The sequence below is a fragment of the Nelumbo nucifera genome, chromosome 8 (genome assembly GCF_055504915.1).
Source record: "Nelumbo nucifera cultivar China Antique chromosome 8, China Antique-T2T, whole genome shotgun sequence".
In the NCBI taxonomy this organism is placed as follows: Eukaryota; Viridiplantae; Streptophyta; class Magnoliopsida; order Proteales; family Nelumbonaceae; genus Nelumbo; species Nelumbo nucifera.
Window position 1 is genome coordinate 33310043 of NC_142656.1, and position 15074 is coordinate 33325116.

A 15074-nucleotide genomic window follows, 5' to 3' on the forward strand; every position below is an offset into this window, starting at 1 on the left:
ATATAGATGCGAGCCTTAGATATTTAGAAGCCAAGTTATGGGGAGAATGAAGACAGACATTGCATAGATGTAAAGCGATTCCAATCAAGACTTTCTGATTGCAAAGGGGTAAAATCTATTAATAGATCCTAGCCTGAAACTCTGAATAGAAGGTTAGATAATAATAATAATAATAATAATAATAATAATAATAATAATAATAATAATTAAAGAAACAAGCATGGGAACTAATAATATTTGGACTCTCTTCATATCATAGATAGTTAAATACCAATAGGATGGATAAAAGATACAAAAGGATCTCTTTCCCCTTATACCCATATATGAATAATGTCAGTAAAGAAAAAAATAAAGCAAAAGGGAAAAGAAACCCGAGAGGGAAAAAAGAGAAGAAAAAAAAAAGGAACATAACCGTAACTTAGATTTCTGTTAGTTTAGTCTTCTGTCAGCTCTGCTATCTCTGAAAGGATTTGTCAGTTCATCTCATCTGTTCAAGTTGGCTATGCTGCGTACGTTAGCAATGTTGCTGCCCTTGATGTCACAGATTCTCCTCCCTTCCACTACTGAGATCATTCCATACCAAAAATCGGTGTCTGAAACACTGAAAGATTGGGCTTTCCAGATTGGTATGCATGAAGAGGCGTAACCCAGCTACCATAACCAGAACCATCATAACTGTTGCCCCCAGTTACAGTAATGGGAGTAGCCAATGGGATAGAATTGCTCTGATGTTGTTGTTGAAGAAACCCACCATTAAAGAACCCATCGTTGGTTTCATTAATAGATGAAGTTGTGGAGAAATCCATGTTGAAGCTGGGTGACAGATTCTGAAATGCAGAAGCACCATTTGTTGTTGAAGGTTGAAACAAGGTTGCTGCTGTTGATTCTACCCCAAGGTTCTTTACATTGTTCTGAGAGGATGATGTTGAAGGGTTTTGAAAGCCAATAATAGACCAATAATCTGCGGGGTCTGGCTTAATGGGAATGGCAAAACTGAGAGTAGATGATGAAGGCTGAGATGCAAACGAAACTGACGAATCGTCCGACTTACTTCCCTCATTACTCTTGTTATCAGAAACTGATTCTAAAGAAGCTTTGCTTTTGCTCGTGATGCTTCCTATAGGAAGATTGCTATTGGCAATGCTTTTCACATCATATCGGCTCATATCGAAGTTGGTCACTGCATTCACTCCTCTAAACTTGATAGCTGCAATATCATAAGCTTCTGCTGCTTCTTCTTGGGTGCCTGATTGACAGAAATTTAATTCAACCATACGTTAGTACACAGTTCACAACCCCACAAACGACAGAACAATATTCATCTTTATAAAACGATAGAAATACTAACTGAAGGTTCCCAAGTAGAGATCTTTGTTGCCTGCAACTCTCCCTATTCTTGCTTGCCATCTTCCATGTTGATGGTGTCTGAAAAACCCAGAAGGAAGAAAACCATATTTGTTTTTAGCTCGTAAAACAGATTGAAAAAATCTAATGATAACAACCGTTCAATCTTTATAACTACACAATAACTATTCCAACATCCATGATTAAGAGAACACAGTGAGTCCAATGAACAAACCTTGTGACTCCTCGATAAATAGAGGCTCCTCTTGAAAACCCACTGCTTTTCCTGTAGAGTAGAAAACCCATTAAATAACAGCATCAACCAATACTTTAATGAAGAAACAGGAAATATGGATTCTCTAGTCTATACCTTCTAAGTGAAGCAACGAACTCCTGCCTGGTCATGTTCTTCATCTCCTCCAGCTCCTTCTCATAGTTTGAAACCTTAAAGAAAGTAACAACGCGTTAAATACTAATCAGAACCAGATAAGTTCTGACTCGCCGGAATCTGACACCAACTTACCGGAAAATTTGTGGTAGTTGTTGGACCCCAGTATTTGAGAGCTGCAAGGTCGTATGCTCTGGCAGCTTTCTCTTCCTTATCATAACCTCCTAAAATATATTAAAAAAAAAAAAAACAAGTAAGAAGGCAATCGATTATCTGAAAACCCTTTTTCATCAGTATCGATTATCTGAAAGACTGAAACCTTAAAAATAAAATAATGATTATTTCATGAGAAGACCGCCGAGAAAACTCACCCAAATAAACTGATGATGATTTCCAGCCATGGCAGCAATCATTCGTCGTTTACATGCATCCACAACGAGAGAAACTATAGATCAGGAACCGAAGTCACAGAACAGATACATTAAAAGAGTATGATGGTAGCAAAACAGCGACGTCAGATATAATGAGCGTCTTCAGTGATTGCAATATCATCGGTAGCCAGATGATCTGAATCGTAAACCGTTGGATCAGTGTCACTACCCATTCATGTTGGGATTTGTACCCTTGAAGTTCTTTTCCATTTTTGCCCATCATCCCGGTCTTTCAATCAGGACCCCTCAGTAACAGATCGCATGCTCCGGTTAAGGCTTTGCACTCTAGCAGGATACCATTTTTCTTTTCTGCTTTTATTTTTTATTTTTTTTCTTATTGAGAAAAGAAGAAAACCCTAATGAAAAAGTTACCTTGTCTTCCTTTCCGACTTTGTCCTTCTCTTCTGCAACTGTTGTCCCACAAATGAGCTTCATATCTCCCGGTCCATCGATGCCTACCAACCAAAAAGCAAACCCTTTATTGTAAATTCACACAAAAAAAAAATTGTTTTTGTAACGAAAACCAAGGAAAGTTACCTGGTAACTCCTCGATAGATTGAAGTTCTTTGTCCGAACGTATCAACCGCCTTCTTTGAGGCCGACTCCACCGGAACAACCGGCTTCTCAGTTTCGGTCTGTTCAGTAGAGTACCCACGCAAAAAGCTAGCAGCAATCGTCTTTAGCTCGGAATCATAAATGCCATTTTCAGGCTCCGACGCTGGGTTCTCACAGGGAAACTGACCCATTGAAGCCCCAGTTGCAGTTCCGGCACCGGCACCGGAACTGCCGCAAACGCCAAGGAAATCTTCAAGCTTTGGACCAACTGGGAACATCGACAGGTTTGCTGTTGCACTACCCCCATCTTCCTCCACTCTATCTACTCTCTCTACGGGAGATCACCAAGACATTCAAAAACAAAAGAGAATCAGAAACCAAGACTAAAAACCAAAACCCAGATGCGTTTTCTTGTCATTTTTTCTTTCTTTTATCTTCGGGGATCAAAGAAAAATAAACAAAAAAATACAAAAATCGTTGAGTACTGACTGTGATTAGTGTCGAAAGCTTCAAAGAGACAGAGCTGAGACGAATCTGAAGGGTGCTGTAACTGCTGTTGGTTGGAAAGAGAGAAGCCGAGCCAGTTTTGAGACGAGTCCATGCTGGTTGTGTTGGTGCGTGTGACAATGAGAGGGGTAGTTTGGGAAATAGAAGGGAAGAGAGGCATAAAACAGAGATTTGAAAGTTACAAGGAGGCGAGGAAATGGTGAAGGTGAACGAGTAGCAGTGAGAAGGGAGGACACAGATATAGAGGTGGTAAGAAAAAAAAGGGGGATTCATTTGAAGCCCTGCACGATCATCGAGAAGGTTACAGAAAAAGAAGAAATTGTTTTCTATTTTCTGCTAATTATCAATAAAAAATAATGTTCGTAGAGAGCTGCAAGTGGAAGCTTTTATGGGACGACTCGGCGGTCCTCTCTCTTCGTTTGGTCTTTCTTCCTTGACCGAATGTGTTTAGTGAGAAGGTATAGACTCTAAGTCTAGAGAGAGAGAGAGCGTGAATCAAAGGGAGAGAGAGATGTGTGTAGGGGAAACAAGAGAGCAAAGAAGGGGACACGAGGACCCATACAAATGGGCTGAAATCATTTCAAAACGCATGCATAGAGCGCCACGTGTTATATTGTTCTTTGTAGGGATTTCCTTGTTTGGACGTACCTTGATTTTCCAACCTCATTTATACAAGCTTTGCCACGTGGCAAATGTTGTGAGGAATGGGAATCAAATAGATCTAGGTCATCTGCATGGTTGCCATGAGTCGAAATATAACACACTCTAATGAGACATTTTAGTATGTAATTAGAGCTAAGCTGTGTGGTCGAGGATTAGTGGCTGGCAGAGGCAGAGGCAGAGGCAGAGGCGTTTGAGTGTTTTTTAAATGCTTGGCTGCTGCATGAAGAGAAGTGGGGCTGGGGGGGGCTATCAATTAACGTTGGTGCTACCGTCCAGGGATTAGATTCTGCTTATGGGCAGATCACATGCCTACGTGACTGCAGCAGACAGGTGGATCTCTTGGATATAATTATTCAAACCACGTGTCTGTTACGATTGAAGTTACGTGGTGCATCAGTGCAAAATTTTCCACACAAGTTTTTAATGATAAATAATAGTCCCAGTTTTTTATCCTACTGTACGTCACTTTTGTGAGAGTTAATGGTACCACAACTGGTACCTACCGTAAAAAACGGTACCGTAACTGGGTGTGATCAGTTTTGCTAGCAGGTGGAAGTGGCTGAATTTAACAGCTTATTGTTTTGTCTTTCAATGAATATAAGCTTTTAAAGAGGTTATGGACTCTCTAATTGCTGAAATTGAAGTTGGATACATCAGTGTACTCATGAATAATATTTTATTATTTAATGGGACCATCATTTGGTTTGATCAGTAGTTTTAATTGCAGCTTATATAGCTGAACGCCTGAACTGAACAACTTATTCTATTCTATTGTCTATTATAGTAAATAAGCTTTTAAATAAAGAGGGGGCTTTCCTTGATGGTTGAAGCTGAAGTTGGGGTAGATCATTATATCATGAATAGTTTATTATTTAATGGTACTATAAATGGGTAACATCTGAGGTGGGTGAAAAGAAAAAAAATAAAAAAAAAGTAAAAGAAAACTTCTGATTTTGTCTATTGTTGGTAAGGTTTTAATACTCCACTTGGTATGATTTGGGGGTCTATTGTTTAGATTAAGCATTAGTTTGTTGTTAAATGATGTCTAATGGGAGAACTAAATGGGAATTTGGATGGTTCGGTAAATCTAGAGGAACTGAATAAAGAATTGAACCTTTTGTTTTATTGTTAAGCAATATTCTAAAATATAAATAAAAAATTAAAGGATTACATCTAATTTATTGCTGTTTTGGCAATAATTAAGTTGAACGTAGAAGCGCGTGGAGTAATGGGTGAACTACTTCAATAATTGTACATAGTGAGAAAAATTATTAATTCTCATGTGTTGAATATAGCTGAAATAATTTATCTGAAAAATTCTTTTTCTCCTCCCATGGTCATTTTTTATCAGAAAGAATTCAGAAATGAGTTAAATCGGTTCTTTAGACTGTCTCGGATTGTTATAATGAGCTTATACATGGGTTAAGCATTTTATCCGGGCTTGTAGCTTAGACTAATCAAGACCAAAATAAAGCCTAAGCATAGTTATGGGATTTAACGTGAACACTAAGATGGCTTAAAAAAAAAGGGTGAACACTACTATCAATATTATGTTTAAGTGCATGGTACTAACTAGTTGGTTGGTAAGGTCCTCTACTGGTCTTAGTGGAGATTTGGGATCGAATTCTATATGCACCTGGGTTAGGGGATGGGCTACCCTCCGGAGTTTACATCAGCGCCCCATGAGGGGACATCCCACCTGTGGGGCGCTGATGTGATATACTGATATCTACTTACACCCACTATTGAATAAGGGTCAACTACCAACCCACCCACAATAATTCATCACCCCATTTGCCACCGATATTATTACATGTTAAGTGGGTCATAACCCACCCTGACCCTGATTCACCCTAATTAATTTGCACCCATATGATCCATTAATATTAATGGGATTTTTTAACCTATTCAGTATTTCAAATGCATAAAAACATAGAAATATACTTCAATTAAAAAAGCTTAAAAATGACAAATTCAAAAAAATCATAAAAACTGTATATTTCATGTAAACAGTAAAAATTACAGAAAATATAATAAAGTTCTAGAAAATGTAAAAATAAAAAAAGAAAAACACATAAAATGCACAAAAAACACAAATTACAAAAAAAACACAAATTGTAGAAAAATAAAAAAATTGAATAAAAACAAAAAAGGTAGATCAACAGAAATTATAAAAAAAAAACAGCAAAAATTATAAAACAACACAAATTTGTAAACAAATAAAAAATGACAGGAAATTATAAAAATTATAAAAGAAAAAACTTACAAAAGAATAGATATTTCAAAAAAAATACTAAACCATAGAAGCCACCACCCTTTGGTTTTGCTTGCTTTTGTCTTTTCCAACTATGAGAGCAAGCAAACGAGAGAGCAAGTGAGCACGTGCATGCACACGAAAGAGAGAAGAGAGAGATTATAACTTGGATGGAGGACCATAGTTACGCTCAATTTTTTCCGCAAAAATTACAAATGGCAGTAATAAAGAAGAGAATTACAAATGCTTTAATTACTTGAATCACCATTCCCCTTTTGGAGGCTTTTACCATTTTCTACACAATCCAATATTGCTTACTTAGGTTTGTGTTAGATAGCTCCTGTTCTTGAGAGAACAGTTTGGGATTTCCCCAACCTATAGTGGAAACTCACCACTCACAAGGGAGGAATTACAGAGAAAAGAAAAGAAGATTCAAAATGTTTGGTGCCCTTTATTGCTATCAATTCTGTAATTATATAAACTTCTTCATTAGTTACAACCAAATAAAGGTAAATGATTGATACAATTATTATTAGGCTCCACCAAACATTAGATCCTAACGGTGTCTCATCCAATTACGTGCTTGGTAGTTGAGTCAAAAAAGATACCAATCAATTCATGTAATAGTTGTTAGACAGTGTATGCCCTTAGTTCCAAATAAATTGATGTATATTGAGTTTTATGTATTAATAATATCAATACATTATTGTTTTATGTTCAAATAAGTATATATATATTTCTATTATTTATACCCTAAATTGGATACCTTGTGACTAATATTAATTTAAAAGGTTCCAACCATTGGATAAACTTGGAGAGTTTATTTTGACAAGGCTAATACTGATGTGCTATCAAATTGGTAGAAAAATTTGTCTTAGTTGATGGGTTTAAACCCTAAGTACAGTTAGTGGGTATTTGTAAGAAACATTGGACATTGACTAATTTCCAACTATGCCTTAGACCTTGTAAATAGATGAACAAAGTGGGAAGTTGCAATTAACACCAAACTTAATAATCATACTACATTAGGTCTTAAATTGAATTGTTTTTTATATGCCAACAAATGAGATCCTTTTAGGGTTAAATACCAAAGTATGTTGGAGCAATTTAGGATATTACCTAAATGGATAATCATTGTGGTAGGATCATCCCTTTGTTGAATAAAGTGAATAATAGGGTCGTGCTTCTAGCCAACGAAGTATGCACTCTGAGGAAACTAGTAGGCGGTCAACACTCAAGCAACTAACCCTCAAATAGAAAATGGTTAGAGAACCATTAGTGTAACCACAAGGTTCATTGGTCTCTGGGCTTTGACGCGCATCCCTCAAATGGTAAGCAGTTAGAGAAACTTCAACGTAGCTATAGGGTTCATTGATCATCAAGCTTTAGATACAATCCTTAGATGCTAAGTGGTTAGAGAACCTTTAACACAACCAAAGGGTTCATTATTCTTCGAGCTTTAGATGTACACCCCTTAGATGGTAAGTGGTTAGAGAACCTTTAGTGCAGCCATAGGGTTCATTAATCCCCATGCTTTGGTCTACAACCCTCGGATGGTAAATAGTTAGAGAACCTTTAGCGTAGCCGTAGGGTTCATTGATCCCTGGGCTTTGGCATACAACCCTCGAATGGTAAATGGTTAAAGAACCTTCAATGTAGCCACAAGGTTCATTGATCTCCAAGGTTTAGTGTATAACCCTCGAATGGTAATTGGTTATAGAACCTTCTGCGCAGTCATAGGGTTCATTGGTCCCCATACTTTAGTGTATAACCCCTAAATGGTAAAGATAGGCAAATACCTTTCAAATTTCCCATAGAATGTTTTTTGGTGATTTTTGAATTTGAATTCTGTTGAATTGCTTTCCAGATTTTCTTTTGATTTTTCCAATTTCTTAACACTAGTACTATATCTCTTATATTTATTTGTTCAATTTACATTTTTGTATATATATATATATATATATATATATATTATCATTTTACTATCATTATTCTTATCAAAACTCCACCCTCCTTTTGGTTTCCCTTTCTCTTTTTTCTTTTTTTCCTTTTATTTTTCTTATTTTTTATTTGTTTATTTTATATATTTTTTCATTATACAATTTTGTTTATTTCTGATTCCTCCTTCTCTCTCTCTTTCTCTCTAATTAAACCCTATTAAAACAAAAACATTCTTTTTTTTTCTTTCATTTATTCTCCTTTCTCTTTTCTCCTTTTATTAACACTAGTATGTGCATGTATGTTCTTTGCACATGGCAAATTAAATTATGTGATGATGATGGTGATAGTATAAAATATGTTTTCAAAAGTTTTTACAATTTTTTATATTTTGATGTCTACAAAATATAAAAGGTATATATGCCTAAATGTTTTCTACATAATTTATATATGCCTAAATGTTTTCTACATAATTTATATATTTTTGTGTTTTTGCCTTTTTGAAATTTTATTATTTAATTGTAACTTCACAGGTTGACACATTTGACCTAAATTGTTGAATTGATTTACCATTAAACAAGAAATAATTTCACTTTTGGGTTAGTTCTAAATTTTGTATTTTATCTATATCATCAATAAAAAAGTTAAAAACAATGTTTGCTTATCCTGTCTAATTTTTAATATGATTAATATAAAATGTTAGAGATGTGTTTAAATGTTTCCTATAGAGTTTTTATCATTTTTACTTTTTTTGTATGTTTAGATTTTTTTATTTTTATTATTTAATTATAAAATCAATGGTTGACACATATGACCAAAATGTTGAACTATTGACATACCACCAGGAAAACAAAAAAAGTAAAAATGATAGATAGTATAGACTATCTAAAATATTAGATAGTTTCTATCTAATGAAACTATTGACCCACCACCACAAAAGAAATTTTTATTTTTGGATTGGTTTTAAATTTATATATCATTCCAACATCAATAAGAATAATTATTATTTATCACACTTATTTTTCTTTAATAATATTAATAAGCATAAGAAATTAGAGATGTGGCCACTTTTTCTATATTTGTATTTATTTATATCTTTAATTATTTATGTCATCATGGATTAGTCCACTTGATCTAGATGGTTGAATTGCTTATTTGCCACCAAGACAGAAAAATGGTTCCATTTTTGGGTAAATTTTAAAAAGCATGTATTTATATCGTTAAAAGTGTTGCATGTAAATCTAATTGATAGAATTTATTTGTTTTTATTTTATAAAAATAATATTTTAAATGTAGAATTCAATGAGAGTTAATACCCTAAGATAAGACTTAATGAGAGGGAATTGAAGGAAGAGAAATGTAGTAGTTCAAATTACATTTTGTGGTCTCACAATTAGAAAGGAGCCAAATTCAAAAACAAAGGTATTCTAGTCAAGAAAATGATTCAATGAATATTAATGGAAGTTACCACTTTAAATATGAGACTTAATGAAAGTGATTTGAATGAAGAGAAAAGTGGTTTTTCAAATTACATTTTCATCCTTAAAATTAGACAATGACTAAATTTAGAAATTTGGGTAATTTAGTCAAACAAAATTTTCACACCATTGTTCACACTTTTAATAATAGTATATAGATAAAAATTAAATGAAAAATGTAAAATGACATTTTTTATAGCTTGTTTCCCAATTATTGAACAAAAGAAATACTTTTATGTCTTTTTATCAAATAGGCAATATTAAATGAATATGTAAAATAACAATTTTGTCTTTACTTGTTTTCCAATTCAAACTTTACAAAAGGGGCATTTGTAAAGTTTTTACATTATAGTCATTATAGTCTTCTTTCTTCATTTTTTTTTTTGTTTTTACATTCCTTTTTTTTGTTTTTTGTTTTATTCTTTTTTGTATATCTTTTTCTCTTTTTCTAACTTTTCTTAGGGTATTAATTCCCCTATTCTTTTATTTCACTTTTTATCTTTTCTTTCCTTTTTCTTGTTTTTTACTATTATATTTTTCAATTTCATAACATTCTCTAACTTCTTTAATTTTTTGCCTTCTTTTCTTTCATCGCTTCTTCACTTTATTTATTTATTTTATTATATCTTTTTATGAAAAATTTCTCTTGTCCTTTTTTATTTCTTTTTTACTTGATTTCATTTATCCATTATTATAACTATAAGTGCTTCCTATTTTCATTATTATCTTCTCACGTTTCTCCTTTTTATATTTGATTTTCCTTCTTTTTTCACCTACTTTTTATACTTTTATATATTTTATTTATTTTTTATTATTTTTATCATTTTTCTTTTTTCGCTTGTTCCTCTTTTTTTGAATTTGATTTTTTTATTTTTTATTTTCTTACCCTTTTTCTGTTTTTTATTTTATTTCTTTATTGTAAAGATGACCCTATAGAGAATGCACAAGAAAGCAAAGCTAAGGTAACTGACACCCTAGGTGACTAGGCTAGCATGTAGAGTGTAATGCATGAGGGGATGCTTTGACATATAGACTCAATAGCTCTAACAAGGTTGCCAACCTTTAAACCTTCATCCATCGGACAAATGGGCTTCTCAAATTGGTGGCTAGTTAAAATCTTTCAGCTTGGCCAACAGGTACATTGATCCTATGACTTAAGCTTATAGTCTTCTCTTATAGGACAATGGGATTCTAATTTTAGCGACAGATAATGTGTGTAAGAAGATAGACAATGAAAAAGAAAAGCAACAAATAATTATCCAATAAGTATCATGAAATAAGTGATTAGTATAATAAAACAAAGAGATAACATAAAAGCATGCTTATATGGATAGAAGAGATTAAATGGAGTTCACCAACAAATGAAGCTTCATTGAAGAAAAGCAACAAATAATCATCCTCTCTATTCTCTAAGTACATTCACAGAAGGTTAGGTTCATTCATTGGTTGGATGCATTAAAATTTGTTGCAGCTCTAGGATTCTCTTCATTGCTTGTAGAAAGTGATTCTATGATATGATTAACATTCTCAATGATTAGGCCCAAGCACCTTGGAAAATTTTAGCATGGTTCGATGAGATTATGGAGTATTAATTCGGATTCCATGAGCATATAGTACTTACACACTCCAAGGAAGGGAATGCAGTTGTTGATGCTTTAGCATCTCATTTACTTCAATGGAAAATGTAAACTGCATTTGACTCTATTGTCTCTCTACCATGTCCGATTAGAGCATTCATTTTTGATGATTTATTATATTTACCTAAGATACATCTTGGTTACTTTTTTTGATGTAAAATTCATAGGTTGGAGTGATGAGTGCCTTTGTATTTGGGCTTGGGGCAAGGTGGGCTACGTGCTCCCTACTAATTACTATTATAGTGATCTTTATTAATAAAATTTAAGGTGGGCCCCTCCATCTGAAGTAAAGTTTGGGGTTTAAAATATAAAATAAAATAAAAGAATGTTTATATACAAAAAGAAAAATCCAAAACAAACAACCCTCGTGTGGGTTTCACCCATGGTCTAAGAACTCTCTAGTATGGTTGCCAATTTGTGAGCATCGGAAAATGGCTCACTTGGGTTGAACTAGTTTAGACAAGACTCGAATGAGAGAGGTAAGGTGTTAGGCACATGTGAGAATCGGAAAATGGCTAGCTTGGATTGATTTGGAATCGCCATCCATCATTCAAGTGAAATAGAGGTGATGGGACCTCCAAGAGTTATTTTCAAAATCATTTTTGTTTGATAGTGACTCCAAAACCCGAGGCACCGTCCAACCAGTCCAGGTAAGACTTAGATGGAAGAGGTTTCGGTCTCGGTTTCGTATTCGATGCGGACCGAATCGGTTTCCTTTCATCTTTCTAATGCCTCTTGAATTGTCCAATTCGGAGTCCGGAATTGAGAGTTATGCCCATATTACTGACTGTTGCCGAAACTGTGCAAAATCATTCGAATTGCCCTGTTTTCTTCCAATTGCCTTCTTTCTTGCCCTGAATCGAAATACAAGAGTAATGAGTCCATTTAAGTGCTAAATTGATGTAAAAGAGTAAATATTAGGGGATAAAAGTAGGGTACATTTTAGTCTCATCAGTTCCCCTTGGGGAAGAAGCTGATGTGGGGCCCACCAAATGGGGAGATCATCCAATGATGTTATGGACACCATGGAAATGATGTGCATTCAGCCATGGTGTGCGTAAGAGCCATTATCGAAATAATCATGGGCCAAGTACTTATGGTCCATGTACGTAGCACATCACACATCTATACATCACATGCATGAAATAAATTGATCCAATCAATTAGAATATTAAAAACCTTAATTAATTAGATTAAATCAGTATCAGCCCAACAGAGCCCATAATGTTATTATATAACATTATCTAGGTACATGGGCTGTATTGCAAAAAGCAGTTCGGCCCATGTAGCTAATTTAGGGCTGATTCAGTCATTATCATATTAAAATTAGGTTTCATAGAGGTGGGCCGAATTAAAGAATGAAGTGGGCTATCAACTCTTTGGCATAAATCGAATTAGGGTTAGAAAAGTCAACCTCATCGAACGAACAATTCAGTCCAACCAGTTTGGACCAAATCTGGTGTAAATTGGCCCAAGTTTTGGTGTCCAGTTCAAGATTTAATTCAAGAATAATGATATGAAAATAAATTAATTCAAGATAATCAAGAAACTAAAATCAGAGGCTACACTGTGATTTTCTTGGATATCCTGCAAACCTGCAAAGAATAGTTAATCGCAGATTGCAGAATCGATATCTGCAAATCGATATCTTATACAATTTGATTAAAAATAAAAAATAAAAATTATTTACAGACCAAATTGCTGAAGATGCTGAAGGGTGGTCATTTCTATACAACCATCCCTCTGTGCTATACTTCTCGTACTTGGAAGGTGAACATGGAACTAAGAGGTGATTTAGTCCTTCTCTCGAGGTGGTTAGTGGAAAGGGGCGAAATCAGCTTCTGGTTGGATAATTGGACCATGTATGGTTCTTTAATTGAGAAAGTCATTCAGCTAGATGGTCTTAATTTGTAGTTGAGAGTTTGTGATGTTGTTGATGAGGCAGGAATTTGGAGTCTGGATCAGGTTAGGGGGCTTTTTGAGGATGAGGCCCTCCGACAGATTCAGAGGTCAGGTGTGAAGCTCTCTAACAGCCAAGAGAAGATAGTTTGGCTTCCTGAAATGAAAAGAGAGTTCTTTGTTAAAACAACTTGGTCCTTCTATAGGGATGCTCATCCTACGGTGGATTGGTACAAGTTAGTTTGGAATGCTCTATTGCCCACCAAGATAAGCTTCTCAATAATTGAACTCTTAGAGTTATGCATTTACTTAGCCTTAAGATGGGCATAGGATGAAGCATAAAAGATGTCAAAATTGGCCTTTTGATGCTACTTCTCAAGAGTTGATATCATAAGGGCATGCATCTACTTAGCCTTGAGATGGGCACAAGATGAAGCACATAAAAGGTCAAAATTGACCTTTTTATGCTACTTCCCAAGAACTAATCTCATAAGGGCATGCATTTACTTAGCCTTGAGAACAACAACTTTGAGTGGCAAGATAGGCTTCTTTAAGTCTTTCAAATGGGAGCTTTAGATTTGGAGAATTTACTGGATTTTGATCTTGATTTCATATTTGATTTTTTTCATTATTTTTACTATCACTAAACTTTAATCTTAGGTGTAACATTGATAGCTTAAAAGGTACTTTGATGTTTTTAGAATAGGTTTTTTCTCTTAAGAGATTTAAGGTTTATTTTGATCTTACTTCTAAGGATGGAAACTGCATGGTGCAACAGTCTTAGTTTCCTACTCCTAATTATGGTGAGATTCTTCTATCCTATATATGGGTAATGTAGGTGCAATGTATGAAGTTGTTAGGGGAGTTCTAGACTCTGAGGTTCCAACAAAGTTATTAGCCTTCAAACCTCCACCTATAGACAAATGGGCTTCTCTAGTTGGTGGCTAGTTTGAAGGTTTTTGGTGGAGCTTTCAACAACAAAAATTTAGGGGCACACACCTACTATTCTTCCTCTAATAGGTGAAATGAAATTTAATTCTATTTACATGAGAGTGTTTGTGAAGTATGCAAGAGAAATGAATATAAAAGAAACAAAGAACAAAGGAAGAATGTAGCCACATGTTTAAGTTTGCAAACATTCCTATAAGTTTCTAGGTGGCCACATTTGGGGATCTAAGAGAAGATAAGTTATTTTGATACTTGCCAAAGGAAGCAAAATAAGAAACTAAAGATGGAAAGAACATAAGGCAAACAACTATAACTTGCAACTATTCACAGATAAGGCTAAGCAAAGTCAATAGAAATAGAGAAGTTAAAAAAAAGTTTCCTCTTAAGAGGACACCACAGGAGAAGAGGGGGGAGTCAAAAAAACTCTAAAAAAACAAAAAAAAGGAAAAAATACTCATGATAAAGACCCAGGATGCATGTGATGGAGGGTTTGATGCGAAAACAGGGCATTGGAAAGGTATATGGGTGTGATTTAAGTGAGATAAGATTGAAATAAGATGCGATGGGTAGGTTCTAAGGTGCAATGAGCAAGAAGTAAGGTGCGATGAACAAGTTCTAGGCGATGAGCATGAACGAAGGTGCAACGAATAGATTCTGAAGTGTGATGATCAAGAAGGAAGGTGTGATGAATATATTTTGAGGTGTGATGAAGCTCTGAAGGGGAAGCAATTTTGATGTTGTGGTCTGTGATGGGACTAAACTCAAGTGCAATTTTGTAGCTCTTTTCTATAATGGGACTGAACTGAGTTGCAATTTGGGGCTTCTGGGTTCCAATGGTACTGAATTGAGTTGTGATTTTGGGCTTCTAGGTTGTGATGGAACTGATATGAGTTGTGATTTTGGGCTTTTTGATTACGATGAGACTGAACTGAGTTGCGATTTTGGGCTTCTAGGTTGCAATGGGACTAAATTGAGTTGCGATTTTGGGTTTCTGGATTGTTATGGGACTGAACTATGTTGTGATTTCGACAA

At 34.7% G+C, this 15074-nt stretch overlaps 1 protein-coding gene across 1 annotated transcript; it reads right to left on the reverse strand.

The window, feature by feature from the left end:
- Positions 1-223: 223 nt before the first annotated feature.
- Positions 224-3654, reverse strand: AIL5 (AINTEGUMENTA-like 5). Its single transcript, XM_010267144.3, has 9 exons — positions 3208-3654; positions 2701-3049; positions 2536-2618; positions 2104-2112; positions 1868-1956; positions 1715-1788; positions 1580-1630; positions 1349-1425; positions 224-1246 (listed from the first exon to the last, which is right to left on the reverse strand). The coding sequence occupies exons 1-9, from the start codon at positions 3383-3385 to the stop codon at positions 570-572; spliced, it is 1587 nt and encodes a 528-aa protein (XP_010265446.1). The 5' UTR covers positions 3386-3654; the 3' UTR covers positions 224-569.
- Positions 3655-15074: the final 11420 nt, after the last annotated feature.

Excerpts from the sequence above, each read along its gene's own strand:
- AIL5 (XM_010267144.3), bottom strand. The coding sequence starts at position 3,385 with ATGCCTCTCTTCCCTTCTATTTCCCAAACTACCCCTCTCATTGTCACA. Across the intron at positions 2,619-2,700 it reads ATCTATCGAGGAGTTACCAG|GCATCGATGGACCGGGAGAT; the intron begins GTAACTTTCCTT and ends TTTGGTTGGTAG. Across the intron at positions 1,426-1,579 it reads ATTTATCGAGGAGTCACAAG|ACACCATCAACATGGAAGAT; the intron begins GTTTGTTCATTG and ends TGGGTTTTTCAG.